This window comes from Aphis gossypii, chromosome 2, assembly GCF_020184175.1.
Source record: "Aphis gossypii isolate Hap1 chromosome 2, ASM2018417v2, whole genome shotgun sequence".
Classification (NCBI taxonomy): domain Eukaryota; kingdom Metazoa; phylum Arthropoda; class Insecta; order Hemiptera; family Aphididae; genus Aphis; species Aphis gossypii.
In genome coordinates, this window is record NC_065531.1 from 74,823,810 (window position 1) to 74,845,186 (window position 21,377).

Below are 21,377 nucleotides of genomic sequence, written 5' to 3' on the forward strand. Positions count from 1 at the left end.
AAGACTGCTTACATATTATTTTGATAAAATATTAAAATATCGTTAATTTCCAATTAATAAATAATAACAAATACATTTTTGCTGTGATACAAATGGTACATCGTACATCCTTACTGGTCATAGGAAAGTAAATAACTTATGAAATATTTTTAAATAATAATTCTATGCTTTATAAGAACCAGAAATTCCAACTTAATATGGATGTAAAAAAAATTTATTAAATCAGTCAAATGACATTATTATGACGGCAAAAACTCTAATAGAATTATAAATATCAGAGAAGAAGAAAAAGAAGAAATGACATTGAAGAATTATTTTTTTTTTTATAAATATGTCAACAAAATATCTTAATTACCAAATTAAAAAAGTAATAATATATATAAATAAATATATAAAACACATATTCAAAAATAAATTGGCTATATTGTATCAAAATAATAACGGTACAAGATTTGTATTCACAGTAAATTATTATATAAATAGTAAAAATATTAAGTATAAAATATATCACCACATATGCTTGGAGTATGCACGAGTAATCAATTTGTTTAATTTGAGAAAAAAAATATAACAAAAATATATATATATATTATAATATGAACTACAAACAATTGAAAAAATACATCAAATTAAGTTAATAATAAAAATATTATCACCGCATAAAATATAAGTATGTTGTGTATTTTTATCATGGTTTTTTCTGATTTTAATTAGGACAACATAGAGTAATTATGTACATAAAAAATGATGTATAAGAATCAAAGTTTTAACAATGTATACATTTGGTGTATATTATTAGAACATATTAAAAGGTGGTTAGCAGCAAAGTTGAAAAATATGGCATTTAGTTTTTGTAAGCAAATGTTTTATAATTTTAATACAGAGTATTAGAGAAATGTTGAACAATAAGTTTTAACTTTAAAAAAAATATAACAGTGATAAAACTCAACAATTACTATCACTAAATGCGATTATATATATTATGTATTTAAGAATAGGCCAAAATTGTTCACAGCACACTTTTATTCAGCAAGTCGGTCAGTAATAAAGTATAATTATTGAGCAGTTTTTGGTGATACATTATTCAAATTACTCTGTAATGGGAATGTTATCACTAGCACTGAAAGGAGTACCATCATACTTTCGCAAATGTATCTGAAATATGTAATTTCAATATAGTATACTTTGGAAATAATACTGATAATGTATATTTACCTGCAAGTGTAAATTCACTTCATCACTGCGACTTAGGTATGGAAAATTACCACCAGATTTGAGTTGAGCCAATTTTGCATCAGGATATTCCTGGTAAATTTTTTCTTTAATGGGTGAACCCAAAGCGTAATCATCAAATACATCCATAAGGGTGACACTTTTTAAGCCTCTCATCAATGATGTATTAACACGGCTATTTAAACAGTTCATGGTCAAACGAGATGCTAAATCAGCTTGTGATAATGATTCAATCTAAATAATAAAAGTACAACATTATTAATTTTTACAAAAACTATTTTGTTTTACCAAGATAAAACTTAGGGTATTAAACTAATTACCAGTTCAACTATAAAATCTATTGAATCCATTATTTGTGTATCGTAAAATGTTTCCCTTGATGACAAATTTGATAATACCATTTTCCTGAGCACCATTGCAGGTAAAATCCAAAATCTAAAAAATTTTAAAAGTAAATAATCATAATTTATAACAATGAGCTTAAAAAAATAATGTTATCAACACTGAAAACCTAACTGTTAAGGTAAATTGAAATAATTTTGAAAGTATGCAAGTATTTTTGTTTCTTTATAAAAAAATAATTTTAATATAATAGTAAATAATTATTCAACTATTTAAGTAAAACGTTTATCTCATTATTATTATTATTTTAACATTATAGTACTTACATTAAGTTTAAGATAAAAATATAAATTTAGAGACATGTACTGTTTACATATTATAAGACATAAGAACTAACTAATAATGTTAATATAAAATAAAAACAGAATTCAACTTACAAAACAGCAGCATCTTTGTATTTAAATATTGATGTATCAGTAAAAGAATTGCATAAAAATAATGATACAACTCTAGGCTGATGTACAATTGTAGAGAACTCTACAAATTTTTGTGCCAAAAATCCACCTAAACAAGAATTAGAATATACAATTACTAAATGGTAAGCTATGCAATCTCTACATGTTTATTTGTACTCATTTTTACTTTTAGCACCATTTAATCTCATGAACAATAGCGTATAGTTTCTATAGTGTATAGCTTATCTATGCTTCTGTTATGTACATAACAAAACCCAGCTACATGCATAAAATTGGTAACTACTATATGTTCAATGCATGTACAAACTCATAATTTGTGATGCAACTTTTGTTTGGAGATATATAAAAAAAAGAAATGGAGACGGAATGCTTAAAAATTAAATCTCATAAAAAAGGTATTGACTCCAGGAAATTTCTTATATTCTGGTTGAGGTAAGAAATGTATGCATTAAATATTAATCATTAAGCATAAAAGTGATTGATCATTAAAGATTTTTTTTTTTTATATATATAATAACTACAGTTTGTTTTTATATTTTTATAATTCTATTAAAATATTGAGTTATTTTTTATAACTGACTGACTATATAATAGTACACACTTAATTAGTGCACATTTATCAATATTCACTATTCAGTATCATTTTTAGATGTTAATAATGCACGTAAGTAAAAATTCTCATGTTTTTGACATATTAAATAGGTAAATAGTTTAATTACATCAAGTTCTATGATTCAAGTATAGTATGATAATTACTAACAAAGTTTAAAATAAATACAGTGAGAAGTCTATTTAACGAAGTCTCATGGAGAAAAAAAAATCCTTATTATAGAGGAATTTGTCATATAGTATTAATGAATGTTAACAATGAAAGTCATGGTTCTTAAAAATAATTTGTTAAATGGAAGTTTCACTGTAAATGATTTTAAAGACTTTTTAATTTATTTTAATATTACTATTTAATCTCATAAAATTATAAATAATAGTTTGATAAAATTTATCTTACACAAAATATGTTTGATTATTGTTATAAATATTATTTTAATTTAATTATTAAAGCTGAAATTGAAATTAAATAACATGGATTAATTGAAAAATGAACGATAAATTATTTTAATGTATTTTAAAGTAGTATAAGATATGAATTTAAGCCAAGAGTATTTTTACAGATTTTCGTAAGAAATGGAGTTAGCCATAAATAAAATATAAAAAATATTAAATATAAATGTACAAGAATTGACACATTGTAGTAATTTCTTATTTTGTTTTGCTCAATAGAAACTTTTTAATATTAAAATATGTACTTATAATACTTTTTACTTCAGAGATAATATAGCTCAAAATTATTGTTGATAAATAGTTATTAAATATAAAAATTAAACCAACTTTACATTTGAAATATCTACAGCATATGCTATAATTATACTATTACAATAAGTGTATGTTTTAAAAACAATTATAATTTATCGAATTTTGCATTACTATATTAAGTTGTTTTTGATAGGTTGATTAGTAGCATTTATTAATTATGTTGTATCTCTGCATTATTTAATCCCTTTAAAAGGTCCCCAATTTTTACATACCTAATATGTTAAATAATTTTCAACTGCTAAAAAAAAAATCAAGTACATATATTACGCTTTTTTTTTATATGCATTTGCATACATTTTTATAATTCATTAATGGCAACACTTCAGAAATTTATGCTGTACATGGCATTTATGAATTATTTATTTTTTTTTGTAGACACTGGACACTGTATAATTATGCTACATCAACAAATTATAAGCTACATTGGTTAAAATAAAATAAGACGTGAAAATAATTTCTCATGTGTATTTTCAGTTATACATAAATTATAGTTTTAATGATTTAAGTTGTATTTAGATTTATCAACAATTAACCATTGATTTCTCATGGCGTCATTCGTATTACGGTAAAATTGCATATATTTTTTCAATTACTTTTATGATTAATAGTTAGTTCAGTGTTCAGACAAATAGATTTGAAGCTCTATATGTTAAAAAAATTAAGTATGAATATTAAATTTAATTTTTAATCATAGAATTTATAGGTATAAAGTTTATTGAAAATCAATTTAGGATTTTTTATCAAACAGAACATTAACTAATATTATATAAAGGTAGATAAGAAACAATTAAGTGTGTGCCACTAATTTGAAAATATTATAATAATTATTTAATTACCTAATGAAGCACCAAATAAATGCACTTGTTTAATATCCATATGATCCAATAATTGCATGAATCCTTCACACCATTCAGTTACACTCCAATAAGGTGGATTTTCAGCCTAAAAAAAAAAAAAATAAATAACTAGACTGTTTAAGAATTTTTAGTTAGTTATTTTGGTAAAAGCTTATTAATACCACATACTGATATGACTCTGTAGCCTTTTGAACTGAGCGTTAGTAACTGTTTGAAAAAGACTTCGGCTCGGCCGCTGACTGCATGCAAGAACACTAATGGGGTTTCAACTGAACGAGGACCTGTGTCGTAAACTCTCCATCCCTACAACAATTAGATTTCAAATAATATTGTAGATCACAAATTATAACTTATAACTGTAAGACTTGGGGCACACCTATAGGATTCAATAATAATTCAAAACATAATAAGTAATATAAAAATTTGTTTCACTACACTAAAAATTTAAAGCAATCATTTTTATTTTGCATATTTTGCATGCTCAATTTTTTTTCCCCTTTAAAAGTGCATTTTTTGTTATATTTGTATTTTAAGTACATATTTCATATATTTTATTAAAAAAAATTAAAACAGTAGAGAAACATAGAGAATAATATTTAATACATCCTAGGTGGTATACAGTAGAGTAGGCAAGGTAGTAGAGTACACAGAATTAATTAATGGGGGGGTTACCATTTATATATATGTATAAAATGTTATTAATGTAATATTCCAAAAAAGAATTATACCTACAAGTTTCACTTCTGGGAGGGTTAAACCCTTAACCCTCCCCCCGTTAGTATGCCACAGAGCCAAGGGGGAGGCTGAAGAGTCTATAGCCCCCCATGGCCATATTTTTGAAATATTTTAATTTAAATATGGAAATTGTCTTACAAATTGTTATTGAAATTAAATAACATTGTTTATTTCTTGTTATTAGTTGTAAAATAAAATATTTGAGTCAAAAAGTAAATTAATATATTGTTGTTGCTTTGAATTTTCTATAACTCAATTAAGTGTTAAGACCCTACCATTAAAAAATCCTGGCTACATCTCTGTTATATATATTATACATTTAATAAGAATTTTCTTGAAATTGGAAAATAATAGAAATATGATTGAATATAAATTATTAAATAATCTATCTATCATGTGTTTTACCAATTATTTGTGTAGTAAAAAACATCAAATCGGCCGATGAGGAATATTCCGAATACATTCAGTTGATATCAATTCACTTGTTCGTACTGAATATATTTTCATCTTGCATTAATATAATTAGTATAATATTCTAGACTAGGTATAGTTTTTTATAATACATGCATGCATATTTTAAGGTTTTTTAGAGAATAAAGTCCTTAGTTTTATAAGCATTTATTAGAATTTTTGTTTGTACTTAACTTATAACATGGTATCAAGAGGTACCTATAATAATATTATATTCAAATTTCTAAATACTGGACACCTTTGGTTGCTGAGATTTTGTTTGCTATTAGGAGGTGTTTTCAAAAAATGTCCATCACTTGAAGGTGTCCGTTAGATGACGTTTCATTGTATGTTAATTTTATTATTAAATCAAAGGTGTGAATGATGTCCAAAAATTATTTAGGTGACAAAAAAGGGTCATAATTTATAGTAGCAGTGATAATAATGAAAAATAATAGTAATAGTAAAATGTGAAAACCTTATTTGCGCCGGTATCGTCCAATATGATTTGCTTAAGAGGTACGTTGCACCTGAAGCTCGTGTACTCCGGCGAACGAAATATCTGACTGGAGAAGCTCATCGTATGTCTTTTTCAACAATAGTAATTATTGTTTCCGTCCATCATCACGTTGATTTGGAATTAGAAATTAGAATGTTTTTACAACATATATACGCAAGCAACGCAAAAAAAAAACAACTTGTTGCTCAACTCTAATGTGGCGGCGAGAAAAACATCATAATAATAATAATATAGTCGAAAGACGTCCTATATATATATCATATAATAGTATATAGTAGTATGATATTATTATGTAGAACTGTTAGTCGACAGTCGCCAAGGTGTATAAAAATATTATAATATATGGTATAAATACACCTTTCCACCTTGATAGTAGCATTAGAATTTACTATAGGTTACTAAAAGTGCTAGGTAGGGGGGAGAGCACGATTGCAAAATTATTGTGATTATAGACCGTATGAAAACAAACGTAAACAACGAGAGTTCGGGTGATAAACATTTTGGGACGTTATCTCGAAATGATTTTCAATAGTAGCGCGTAAAACCCCACCGTTAAATCGTTTCCGAAAAGAGGAATAACTTACAATTATTGGAATAAATTAATAATATTAATGTTTATTTATAATAACGACGGCGATGGTCGTATTATTATTACTATTATGTACAATTACGGACAACGGTAGGCCATGAATGTAGTTTGTGAGGTACTGTCGTGCAACTCTTCCTGGAAAATGGTCGTGTGCGATTTATTGTTTTTAACGTCCGTTTTTGCACTCTTGTCACCGGATCGTCGCTGATCAGAAGACGTTTTCCACCAATACATTAAAAATATTCATTCGGAACCAAATTTCATTATTTTCACTTTCCACTATCCAGTTCTTTGCGTCTACGGGTGAAATAATGAATTTTGTCATCGATCTGAACAACAAGACAGCCGGCCGTGACAGAATAGCGAGGTACTTTTTGAATCAAATCGATATTGTTATTACCATTTTATTAGCGTTGTTATTTGCTGTTTGTGCGTTCGTGATGAACCTCTCAGATATCGAACGTGTGACGAGGAACGAGGAAAAATGATCTAGAAATTTCAAATAAATAAATAAATAAAACTATTAGGTTTTATAGTTAATTGTGTATCAGTATTTTGTTCAAATTGTCTGTTTTAGGGCCGATCTTATAATATCCCGTTAAGTGTCGGTGAAGACTAAAACGGCCCTAAGAATGGTCCTAAAAGAATGTTGCTGTATAATGTTTTCTCTCTTTGGCCAATACATAACCATAGCAAATTTACATTCAGCAGAATCAACCTTACCGCTGTAGCTACTATTACATTGATTTGATCATTATCAATTATAAAATATAAATTACCTGTTTTTACCTACTTTTGCTTTGTTACAATTTTTCAATTTTATGCAAATCTTAAGCACCTAGGTATGAAATAATGTATAATTTAAAAAGCTTAGGTATATTATGATTTAAATTGAAGTATTATAAAAAAAAATGAACAAACTAACATCGTATAGTTTGTTTCACCTTGCACAGTTACATTTATACTTAATATTAACTTAAAATCCTATAGTTAGTTATTGGCTATTATTAATTTTTATTATTGATGACTAGTGCAAAATTCTACTTCTCTATAGATGAGAGGTGCATACAATATTACAAGAAATTGTATATGATAATTTGATGTTGAAAGCATTAGCAGACAAGTGATAGTGTTATATAAATTATAAAGATGTATTGGTATATTAGAAATATTTGAAATAGATATTAATTGTTTTTTTTTTAGGTTTGTACAATATGGTTCAAAAACGACATGGCATTATATGGAAAAAAATGACTTTGATGACAAATCAATTGAAAAATTCAAACAGCTCGAACAGTCCTTGGCAGCATTTCGTAAAGGTAAATAGTATTTTGCCAATATGCGTAATTAAAAAATAAATTATCATTCCTTTAATTTTTTATTTTAAAATGACTTCTTACAATATAATATCATGTTGTATATTTAATATACTTAGTTTCTATTACGTTTGCATGTTTACTAAATGTACTTTCTTGAGTGATAGTAATCATTTTAATATGTAGTTTTATAGTAGGTATTCATTCTTTATTTTTGGGCTTAGCTTTTAAAAGTTTTATCAGTATTAGTAAGAGTATTTGGGTTTGGATTAATAGTAACTATTATTACAAATTAAATTGTATTAAAGTAATCAATTATGATAAATAAAACACAATAACACATTTTTATCTATAAACATAGGTAAGGTATTTTGTATTTTAACGTTTTTATGTAAACTGAATTGTATGTTTATTATTATTATTACTTACTAATAATAATTTTTTTTTTACAGTATTGAGGTTTGGCCGTTTTATCGATTCATTGCATACTGCATTGCGGACTGTTAATCATTCAGATAAAACTATTAGATTTTGTGTGACATTTTCAAAGATAGCTCATTCTTTGTATCTGTTTTGTGACCATTTTTTGTGGTTGAGTAGAAATAACTTGATACAAATAAATGCATCAAGTTGGGGTCAAGTAAGCAATAAATATTGGTTACTATCTATAGTTCTGAATCTTGTCAGAGATGCAATAGAGTTGAATAATTTATTTAAAGCAATTCTAAAGAAAAAAATTCTTAACACTCTGAATAGAAAAGTAGCTCCTAAAGATGTTTTCACTGGTGAAGCAGTCCAATTTGTTCGAAGCCATAAAGACTTGTTAATCGATACTGTAAAAAATAGCTGTGATTTAATGTTACCATTGACGAATTTAGGATTTATTAGGTTAAGTCCAGGTACAATAGGTGTTGTTGGTATGATATCATCAGTGCTCAGCTTGTACACATTGTTAGATCAGAAAGCCAAGTTACCTTACACGTGAATTATTTGTTGTCATTTAAACTTTTTGATAAATCAACAAGTATCAAAACAAGAATTTAATTAAATTTGGATACAATATGTTATAAACTTATAATCAAAAATTTTATTTTTATAAAGTTTTGTCAAATTAATTTTTTTTATTAAATTTTTGTATATTTTATACTTGAACAAATAAAATCAAATAAAATTTATAATGTAAAACTTTTATACTGTTAATTAATTTTATTGAAAAAAAAATCTTGTTGTTATTATTTTTTTTTTTATAAATGTATAATGATTTGTAATTTTTTAATAATTATCTTGTTTTTTTTTTTTTTATCATTATTATTATTAAATAGTTAAGTACTAAATAAAAGTACAAGTCTGTTAGAATAGTATTTTGTTGAAGCCATTGAAGGTGTTCAACTTTTGGTTTCTGTGGTATTTGGATTTTAGAAGGTTTATGATTGGCCTATTGAATAATTTAATTTATGTGAAATAAAATAATCAAATAATCAGTTAAAAAACAAGAAAAGCTAATAAAATACCTAAATTGTTTATTATTTTCATTTATTAGTTATTTTTATTTATACTCCTATCCAATCAAGGGTGCATTTTATTTCTTTTGTAACATGTTAAATAAATTATAAGTTTAAATTTTGTATTATTGCTTTGATAAAATCAATTTATAAAATATATATTTTATGTAAGCAGTGTATGGTAAAATTAATAGAAACATAAATAAGAACTGATTTGTAATACAATTCACTATGACATTTTTATTATTTCTTTGTGTTTAAATAAGTCAGTTTTAATAAAACTGCTAAGCAGTTGTAAATAACACAAGATACAATTAAATATTTTTCCACAAATAAATACATTTTACGTGTTACACATATATGTATGTATATATAATTTATTAATTAATAATTATTTGGAATATAATTGGTTCTATTTACATATACTGTTAGGAAAAAGTTTACTAAAAGGCCTGAACAGCAAAAATAAAATCTCGTGTTTGGCTTAATCACAACCTGACCTAAATATTAAGAGTTTTAAAATTGTAGAAAATTTACTGACATAATTATAAGATGTTATTGTATGTAAATGTTATATAAGTATTATTATACATATAAGTATATAATATTATAACATACAATTTTTAACAAATTATTTTTATGTAAAAATATTATTTATTGGGTTGGTGTTTTTTTTATTGGAGATATTTTGTAGTAGGTTCATGAATATACTGTCCATTTTCATTTTTCTGTAAACACCTATATGTATCTACTATCTATAATAATTTAAAATACATATTTACAAATGTAAGAATTTAAACATTAATTCCTGTACAATATTTTTTTTTCAAAACTGCTACTTTACAATTTTTCATGCAAATTTTCGATAATCTATTTTTTTTTTTATACATATAAAGATTTTAAGTGTTACACTTGGAATACATAGTGATTACTGATTAGTGCCTAATGGTATTACCTTGGTATATTACCTTATTTACATTCAATTTAAATAAATTATCTATTAAATTTGTATTGTGTGAGGCTGTAGATAACGCATAATATATATTTATTTCTTTACTGACAGGTGACAGTTACCTATACCATTTTTGTTTTATTTTTTTATTTGTTTATTGATTCATACCTATATCTACCTATAATGTTAATGACTATTACAGAACTGAGCCTTTAGCTAAATATGTAGTATTATATCTACATGAAAAATAATTTATTCATTAAATTATTTAAATACCTGTTTCAAATACATTATAGAAAGTATTGAGGTATGATAATACAATACTCATACATTTGTGCTATTAAAAAAAAAAGAAAACCATAAACATCATTAATTATTGACATTAGCTATTTAATATTACATTGTTGCAGAGTTTTATACCCAAAATTAGTATTGGTCTATGAATTATAAATTAATGCATTAGCATGTTGAAACATTGGAGTTTTGGTTAAGTATAAATGTGTAATATACAAAATATGCACTTGTGTGGTTGTAGGTACAATCCAAATATGTATGTAGGTATATGTATCTGTCCTACCTACTAATTAAAGTGATCGGAATTGATATTGTACCTAGACACACAATGAATACCTACCTCATAATTTTTTTAGTTATTACCCAATTTAAATATAGGCATTATGAATAGTTTCATGGAAGATATCGCCTTTTGATCATATTTTAAAATTTAAAATTTATATTACCTACTTATATTTATACAATTAATACTTAGGGATTTGATTTTTTGTATTAATATTTTAATGTTTTTAATACATATTATACATTATTTTACTAGTAGTAAAGTAAATTATTACGTAATGGTCATTTGGTCTAAATTATGTAAAATGTGCAAAATGAATAATGCTTACAAATCTCTTTTCACGTTGATGGTTGATATAATATATATTATAGTCAATATATAAATATTGTCATAATACGTTTAAGATTATCTCGAATTTCAAGAAAATATGCCAATAATTATTAAATTCCACAGTCTATTTGTGGTGCAGATACCAAGACATCGAGCACCATTGCTCTTCTTATTATTCATTTCTATAATTAATATATTACGTACGTACCTATATTGATAAAAGCATATTGGAGATATATTCGATTCCTCAGAATCGAATATTGAACATTATAATTGAAAGTATAAATAAATACAAATTAATTTAAATAGAAATAAAAATATTTAAAAATAATTAGTTGTAATTTGTTGATTTTAATAAAATATTTTAAAAACCTATTCTCACCGCCGTAACTTATACCCTCCGTGGCGCCTTTGTGGTGATTTTTATTTTTTGGCGCTAATTTTGTTTCATTTAATGAGTATAAATATAAGGAGATTTGCATAGTAGGTATTATTATGTTACATTCTTACGTGTTAATCAAAATATTGCTATATTTTTAAAGTTTTTGGGTTATTCGTTAATGAGTTATAATCGCTGTTACATAGTTGTGCGTTTCATTCACGGAAAAATAAAATTTATTTCGTTATATAAGTGGTATGAATGTAAATTAGTTAACACTAATAATTAATAAATAAACATCATCAAGTTGCAATTTAGTAGGTAAGTACTTTTTATACATTATACATTTACATTTGATTTTAATAAAAATAAATTTTATATTAAAAACCCATTTTATTTAACTTAAATGTTCCCCTTATTTTGCTACGCCCTTGGCAACCGCCCAACCTCCAACTTCCAACTTCTAGTTACGGTGTATTGTCTATTCTTATTTCTTAAAATGTCTTAATTTTTACACTAGCTATAAAAGATTATAATATAACATGCCATATTATTATGTATTTTTGTATTATTGTAAATCCCGATTATTTCAGGAAAATAACTATGAAAACGGTAGGTACCTATTTTAGTTTTCTTTTAAACTTATATATTTTTAATATTACATATTATTAGTGATTTATTACCTATGTACCTCATCTGTATAATTGCTGAGGCTCATAACTATTGTTGGTATATAAGGTCAGGTCATATCGTCTACCATGGCCTGATTAGCCTGACCTGTAGTAGTTTTGTCTGCGCCTTTGATAAAAATAACAACTAATGATGCTTCAAATTAAATTTTTAGCGGAACAATGAATGTTTTGATTTTACAATGATGTATTGACGTGTGTCTTATTTTTGTCTGTCATCACTTTTTGGGGTAGTAAAAATGCTTTGGAGAGGTCTCTGGTAAAAAATTGGATCTAATACCTAATTACTTTACATCCTTTATATTGATTTGTGAATAATAATTATTGAGATAAAAATATTTTTTTATATAAAAATAAGAGGTCTTCAGGTTTTAAGTTACTACATTAGTCACCTATTGCCTAGGGGCTCACACTAAACCCTTAATCTAGACTTATCGATCAATATAATTCCTGATTATCTCCCAGAATGTCTGAAGCAAAAATGGTGTAGACTACGTAAACTAATAAATAAAAAAACAAAAAAAGTATGGTGCTGACTACTGGAAACCGCTCTGCTAGACTATCATTAGGTGCACCTAATGAACCATTTGCTGATTTGCACCATTCATGAGTGTGTCAAGTGGGTCATTGTTCTTCATATAGGTATATATATATATAATATATATACGTAAATTCTTATATATAGATATTTGAAATTGTTCTTAGTTAATTGGCGTATAAGAGATTTTTAGGTTTAAAATGTTTGTTTTTAGATATTTCTGTTTTCGAGGTTTTTTTTTTATTAGTATATTTTCTAAGCAATATGACACCGGAAATTTTACCTATAGTATACCGGATTGGGCAACTAAACTACATTTCTACCACATTCCATTGTCCATCCACGGGGGGTGTTGTCGTAAAAATGTATAAATGCATTTAAGTGCACGATATATTATATAAAAAGTATTTTTTTTTATTAATTTATCATCGATATATACTGACCACGCTGTCACAGTGTGCTGGTCCCGCTCGTATTTTTTTCTGGACTTTCCTAATTGTGCGAAAACCCGCGTTGCGCAGTATGCGATGACCGCGTGAACTGCGTATAATACGATAACTAATAGGAGACTCACGTTTTCACTCAGACTTATATTTTCACCTAACCACTATCCCCTGCAACACAGTAGGTACCTACATGGACGCGTATACACACATTATTTCCCTCTCACGCTTGCAATAGTTGTAGAGTAATAATAATAACGGTCGCCAGTTCGTGTAAACATTAATAGAACGACTGAAGTAGCTTGATAGGTATTTATACTTTATACGTGCACGTGCACGCTGAAATTGTACGCACCTACACTATATTCAGCGTCGCCATCGGACTGGAAACTACCCGAAAACGGCGAAAACCATATTATACATCACACGCAAAAATCCGGAAACCGCCTTTACGAGGCACCTATACAGAGGTTGTCGCCCGTGTTATAAATGTGTGTAATAAATATATTTTAGTTTTACATTTTACCGGCGTGCCACCATTTTCGAAAAGAAAACTTTAACATTTTTAACGCGCCACGTCTACATTGCATTATGTATGTTAGTACAACGTTAATTCTGAATCGAGAACAAAAACAAACGATTACATTATGTATTATAGATTATTATTTGTCGTCAAAATTTATTTTTATGCAGGCAGAGAAAATGCTAAAAAAAACTAATAATTTCAATTGCGCGTAGGAAAGTATAGTCGTCTACGACACTCTACCTCAGATACCATTAAATTTATTTTATAAAAACCAATGTTTATAAATGAAAGTAGGTAATAACTAAATTGTAAATAATCCATTCAGACGCTACACAATATTATAAGACATAAGTAGTAACTAGTAAGTACGTATACTTACTAAGCAAATTCTTGTATATACAATTTTGTATGTATAGCTTTGAAGAATTCAACTGCGTACTTTCGCACAATTTTTTATGCCACATTTAAATGTAAATATTATTATATTATTATTTGTCTTTGACTCTTGAGGATTATAAATTCATAAAGATTTTGTAAGCACTTTTTAAACTTATAATTTATGTAAACATTTATCTTAGAAAATTATTTATACTAAATGTATTATACATAAAGTTGAATAGAAAAAACATTTCTTGTTTCCATATATTGGTAAATTTATATTTTCTCGATGAAATTATAAGAATATTAAATAATAATACGTTTTTATTTTTTACTTGGTATACATTTTTTAAATTAATTATTAATTACATCTAAATATTTTTCTATTTTAAAAGTTAAAACATCCAATTTTGTTCACTTGTGGACACGTTAAATATTTTGTTTATTTTATAATGTTGAAGTAAGTAAATGCGATAAAATATTATAGTTATAACGATATCCTATGATGAAACAATATATAATTATTAATTATTATTAAATTTGTACTAAATGAAGACATGAGGTCTCATCTGACTTGTAGTAGCTATTACCTAACCAGGACGATGTGTATTGTGGACGTGAAATTTATTTTATTTTCCTTTGGGAAAAGTGGTACAGTGGTAGTGGCGGGAAGAATGAAGATTTCTTTCGAGAACACAATTTAAAACGGTAAACGAAATGACATAAATTCCCCATGTGCAGCGTGTCCCATACGCATATACAAGTATCTATTTAAGCCGTGTTCAAACGTGCATTGTTTTTTGGGCTGGAGCGGGACACGTGTGGCGTGTTAAATTTTTTAGATGATATAAGAATAATAATAATTTATATTATTTTAGGTATAAGGTTGGGGCAATGCGGCGTACGAATTTTGACGTTTGAGTGATTTTGACGGGTGGTTTGTTTTTTAATTTTTAATTGTTTTATTCAACGTCCAGAAGGCTAGCTGCAATTCTCTATTGATTAACACACTTCTTATATACATATAAATATATGCGTCTTTATTTTGACGATCTTGACGAACTTGATGAAGACACTTAAGACAATGATTTTATCTCTGGTAATCATTTTGAATCTTTAGTTTTCGGTTTTGATTCTTTTGATTAGTTAATTAGAATGAAAAACTAGAAACGGCCGGCGTGGCCGAAAAAATGCATACATTTAGATCTGATATAAAGTAATATCTATACTTTAAATTTTTCAAATATTATAATTTATTGGCACGTTTTATACACATTTTTTATACAAATATTCATATATTTTTAAGATAAAAGAACTATAAAATAATTATTATAGTAAATCGTTAGTACCTAAGTAATATACATTTATTTAAAATTATTTATCATACTTAAATCGTTTGCACACACTATCACGACTGAAACACAAAACTCTTACTCTTGCCTATACAGAACGCCTTAAAACCCCAGTGCGTTTAGAATCTCTGTAAATGTAAATATAAATAATTTTATTAGTTAGTAAATACTAAATAGTAGCTAATATTTTAAATCACAGAGAATCTATTAATCTAGTTTAAACATTCATGGATAATAATCTAGGTAATATTTAAAATATCTGATATTTTTTTTATCAATATTAGCTATATTATGTTGGTATTATAATTTATAATATATACATACTATTAAACCGTTTGTATATTGAATTTTACTTCACATAAATACGGTTGTCATTATACTTACACATCGGAAATTATTTCTCGCTTCTCGTCCTTAACGTTGTTCAACCATTAAAGTTGCTTGGAAAATTTAGTTTTAGCTGCAGGTTAGTAGGTATAAAGTTTCGATTAGGATTTCAGGGTCTTTTAACGTTGTTAGGAACTTTAGGTTATAAGAAAATTCAATTATTTCTTAATAAAAAGTCCGATATACGGAACAGGCTACCATAAGTTAGCCATATTAAAAGTTATATATCTATATGACTTTTAAACTAGTGTATTGTTAAAATTAAAAAAATAATGCATCACTGTGAACAAAAATTCATACTTCATGTATTATATTATTATAATATTAACTTTTTAATGTAATATATTATTTTAGTTGTCAAAGAAGCATTTAAATTTATTATTTTAGAGTTTTTGTTATTTAAATTGAAATTTAATTCAATTTTTAGAATTAATAGCAAAATTTCCAACGAGCTTACAAATTGGTATTATAACGTATGTTTTAGAAATATTTATTCAGTAGGTATCGCACAAAGTATAATATTGTTTTTAAAAGATTTCTATCAATTGATAAAACTTATTAGAATGTTATTTTACTATAAGTAGGTATAAGAGAGTATTTTTTCAAGTATTTTTGGTAATACAAAGATGTATTATACATTTATGCATATAATACCTAATTGATAATAGTATATTTATCACTACATGGAAATAAAAACCATTGGTGAACTGATCTACAACAATTATTGTAATAGTTTACCAACTCAAATTTTTCATTTAGATAGGTTATAATATGTTGTCATCATTTTCTATTATATATTTATTAGAATTAATAAATCGAATTTTTGTTTTGAAAATACATTTCTAGTTGTATTCAGTTTGATAGTAATATTATTGATTCGACAGTAATTTTGAAAAATTCTTTTTTATTTTAGGTGCTTGTATGTACATTTTTACACTTTTAATACCTGTTACATCGTTACCTACTTCATATGTTATTAAAACATGTCTTTCAAATTGAACAACTTACTAACGAGTACATATATAGGCCCAATGTAATGTATTATTTTTGGACACATACTAGTTGCGGACGAATTATTCAGGTCAAAATTATAACATAACAATATTGTGGAAAGGAGTTTCGCTGTCAATTGTCGTAATACTAATTGCGTACAGAGCTTTTTTTTAATAAAAGCCACGGGAGTTGTGTACACAAATATTTTTCTTCACCACTTTTCAGAACTTAAGATAAGCCAACAAAAAATTGATAGGCGGGGTTAAAAATATGTGTCTTACAAAAGAGCAATTAAATTATTAAAAGTTATTATATTATATTATAATGTTTAAAGTTTTAATTTTGTGCAAAATTTTTTTGAAACAGCCTGTATAAATGATATTCTACCGATTTCACCACTTGAATATTGTAACATTTGTTTGCTAATAAATGTCTCCTTTCGACTTTTTTTTTGTCCGTTTTAAATTATTAGTATAATAATAATTAGTCCAATGACCAATAATGTCAATCATCATTTATATTATATAGGTGTATATCTATCGTTAATTCGTTATTATCAAACAGTAATTTCCCAACGTCCACATTCGTTTATAAAAAATAATTATTGGATATTTGTCTGAAATTCGTATGTTATCTTTTGTAGATTTCGTCTGCAATTCACATGGTTTTTGTCACTTTTGTCTGCAATTCGGAAACACCGTAATAATATAATATAACTAAAAACGTACTTATATAACATATATTACGTATAATTAAAAGTAAACATCGTATATTGTACGTAAAATTAACGTAATGAAGTTCAATGACTGATACCTACTGCAATTATTCGTATATGAAATTAATACAATAGGCATAGTGAAAACGGTATAAAATATGAAATATTTTATAGGGTACCCGAAGTATTCGCAAGCAACTTCTCTTCTAAAGATTTGTAACTTAATATAGTTTGTAGAAGTGCTTTTGAGGTAAACTACGTAGTATTAATGTCAATAACATTGACAGCGGATATAAAAACCACAAAAATATATTGTCGAAACCCAATTTTATGCCCGATAGCAATCAAGATAGGCTTTACTTATTTACCTTGTTACATTTTTGCGACATACTGTGTTTAATCGTATTTTATAACTATTATTGTTTATCACAATATAAGCTAACAATGAATTTAATTTTAAGACTGTTTTTAAAACTTTTAGATGGCGTGAACATTTTGTTTAAGTATAAAAAGTATAAAATAAAACTAAATATTATTATGTGGAGGTGGTGGGGAAAACTATGTTTAATTATTTTTGTGGAAGAAGATTTTTTGACCTGTTTATTCACCGAGTGAACTTTTTTTTACTATTGAGATTTAATACTGCTGTTATCGGATAAAAGTAGTTATTATTAATTTATATGTATAAAACTTCTTTAATACGAGTTAAAACTTTAAAGTTATGATATGGTAACACCGTATATAAACGCGAGATCATCTCATATTAATTTCAGTAAGATTTTTTTTTATTGAATAACTGATATTACATTCCGTCATGTATTTTTGTCAGATAAGTGACAACACAAACTTTTGAGAGTAATATTTAAAGTTTAAACTAACATTATCTGTTTTTATTATTGGATTTTGTAACTGTGAATTATAATACTTACGGATTGTAAACATGTTTTGAACTTTTTTCTTGGAAAATTATTAGAATATGTGTACATAACTCAAAAGTTAAAAAGTATAATATATCTATGCGTAAAAAAATGATTCGTACGACGATTCTCTTATTGCAAAAAACAAGTGGTTATACGCTGAAAACAAAAATGATACTATGTTGTGGTATGCTTAGACTGACAAAAATATTGATTACATGCAGAGTTGTAATTTGAACTTTCTATATCGTTTAAATTTAGTAATTACACTAAAATTAGTAAGTTAAAATTTATCAAAAACTTACTTAACTCAGTTTTAAATGTATATCTAAATAAATGTCGTAAAAAGTTTTTACTTAAGAACATTATGTTTTATGTACAAAAAGGGTCAACAATATAACATTTTACCTCAAAATGTGTTTTGTTAGTCCACACTATATAGCATATAAAAGGGTATTCAGTGTTTACCCTTTACCCATTTCAAATTGAAGTCCTTCCTACAAAAACATTTGATTATACCTTTAACACTGAGAACGGTTGTATAGATAACCATATTATATTGTATTCAAATAATGCAAATCACAAAAAAAAAAAAAAAAACATAAACATCGGGTTTTAATATTATTTAATACCCACATTAAATAAAATAATGAAATCATTTTAATTGAACTTAATCAAAATTTAGATTATTATACTTAAAGAAAAATCAAGTTAAACAAATAGTAAAATACAAAGAATTCAAAGTTTAAACGATATCTAATTATTTTAATTTAAAAAAATTTAAAAACAATTAACATAATTCTTTCATATTTTAGTTATAATTTGTTTTAAAGTTTATATTACGCTTTATAGTCTACCTCGTAAAATAAAAAAAAATATTTATCAAGTTTTTGGCTCACAACATGATAAAAGTATTGATGCACTGATTGTATAGCATTATATTTCGTCAAGGAATAATTGAAATGGAGTTCATACTGTTTTTTCATCATGCCAATAATTTTTTCTATTACATTATTATTTATTGACTAGATATTGACCTTAAAAATATGTTATATGTGTTATACTTATAAGTTATAACTAGCTTAATAGTTTTAATATCTTATATTATATAAATTTAAATTTGAGAGAAAATATATCATGAACACGAGGTTGTAAGTTAGGTACTATACTATATTTGTTACTTAATCTAAATAATATTATATTCGGACTATAAAATGCCAAACTGGAGAAAATATTAATTATATATTATAATCATTAGGAATTCATTTCAATTAAACTGTTACGGTATTGTGGTATAAGTTTTGAAAATGTAGATATAATATATTAATATGTTTAAATTACAATTACTGATTAATATAATATTGATCAGTAATTGTATATTTATCAGTATTGTACGAAAAACCTTTTGGAAATTGCATATACAAATCATCATTATTTAAACAACGGAAAAATAAAACCGATATCAATTTGTTTAAGTGCAATACATATACCTATTATAAATTGTTTCCCTGTATTCTTTCTTCAGTACTGATCTTTTATACATAGTATTTTTCCTTATATATTGTTGTTTTGCTCTGTTTATTGGGAATAGTATCAATCGTATCATACATAATAATATTATACATTAGATTTTATAATATTGTAATACAAAATATGTTATTGAATAAGTGCTACTTTGAGACTTGCAATGTCATATATATATATATTTTTTTTTTTCATGAATAAAAAGGACGGAGATGGTCATTTTAGCCCCAAACTTCATCGTTTATTAAAAAAAATCACGATTTAATTGGTACTGCGACACTCCCCCGATTTGTGTACATATCATTTTTATGCATCTTATTAGGGTTTCTATCCCCTTTAATTTTGCCGTTAGCTTACATACAAACAGTCTTAACTACAGGGTTCGTTATCGTGTCTGTTCTTCCTCTTTATTCTTCTCCAGTATTGTGGTTACGAAGTCTATTAATTATTATTTCCCATTTTTCTTTTAAGTACATTATCATTTACACTATGTTTTTTGGTTACACAGTCATGTATGTTGCTATTACTCTCAGGTAAATTTTCTTATTGCTTCTATCTAACATAATCCGTCTTTTTCGTTCCACGTAATTTGACCAGATTGGAGGACCGTATAGCATAATGCTTTGCGAAACCGTTGCAAGAAGCCTCCTTCTATAGGATTTTGTACCACCAGTTTTTAGCATTATTTATCTAAGCGACTAAGCCCTTTCGTCGCGTAATCTGCTCAGTTTTTCCTGTAATTTTTTTACAGTACTGTGCTTTTATAATTTATATATAGTATATTTTTCTCATACATTATTGTTATGCTCTGTTTATTGGAAATCGTACTATACATTAGATTTTAATATTGTAGCACAAATGTTATTGAATAAGTGCTATATCAAGACTTACAATGTTATATATTAAATACTTTAAAATAACAGAACTTAAAGAATATATAATGTGTTTTTATAAAAATAAAGTCAATAATTACAGAAGTGGGTATTTTATTATCTCGGAATAAAGTTAAATCAGATCTAATTCTCCAGGTTGTTAGATTGAATTGAAAAGGTATATTTTACGAGGGTTCTGAATTAATATGTTCGCACACACTACATCGGTGGTGATGAAATAGTGTTAGACAACATTTTAACTTCACCACCATTGCTATAGAGTGTGGAGACTTATGAAGTGTGCACTATAGTTAACAGTTTACACTGCTTAGATTTGAATAATTAATATAAGGTCTCTTATAAGTTTTTCTTAGAGAAACTTGACATTAAAAAAAATACAAATACACAGTATTA

General features: G+C 26.0%; 2 protein-coding genes across 4 annotated transcripts; one reads left to right on the forward strand and one right to left on the reverse strand.

Annotated features, from left to right (window-relative positions):
* Window positions 1–403: 403 nt before the first annotated feature.
* On the reverse strand, window positions 404–6,309 carry LOC114123008 (maspardin-like). The gene is made up of 7 exons (XM_027985852.2): window positions 5,943–6,309; window positions 4,448–4,582; window positions 4,259–4,364; window positions 2,013–2,139; window positions 1,554–1,668; window positions 1,216–1,467; window positions 404–1,155 (listed from the first exon to the last, which is right to left on the reverse strand). Exons 1-7 carry the CDS (start codon window positions 6,042–6,044, stop codon window positions 1,090–1,092), a joined length of 903 nt encoding a protein of 300 aa, XP_027841653.1. The 5' UTR covers window positions 6,045–6,309; the 3' UTR covers window positions 404–1,089.
* LOC114123009 (peroxisomal membrane protein 11B) lies at window positions 2,358–9,421 on the forward strand. 3 transcript variants are annotated; one of them, XM_050199149.1, is made up of 3 exons: window positions 2,358–2,483; window positions 7,777–7,892; window positions 8,342–9,421. In XM_050199149.1, exons 1-3 carry the CDS (start codon window positions 2,407–2,409, stop codon window positions 8,872–8,874), a joined length of 726 nt encoding a protein of 241 aa, XP_050055106.1. In that variant the 5' UTR covers window positions 2,358–2,406; the 3' UTR covers window positions 8,875–9,421. The 3 variants fall into 3 exon arrangements, with proteins under 3 accessions (XP_050055106.1, XP_050055107.1, XP_027841654.1); XM_050199150.1 differs by lacking the exon at window positions 2,358–2,483 and adding an exon at window positions 3,577–3,987; XM_027985853.2 differs by lacking the exon at window positions 2,358–2,483 and adding an exon at window positions 6,460–6,940.
* Window positions 9,422–21,377: the final 11,956 nt, after the last annotated feature.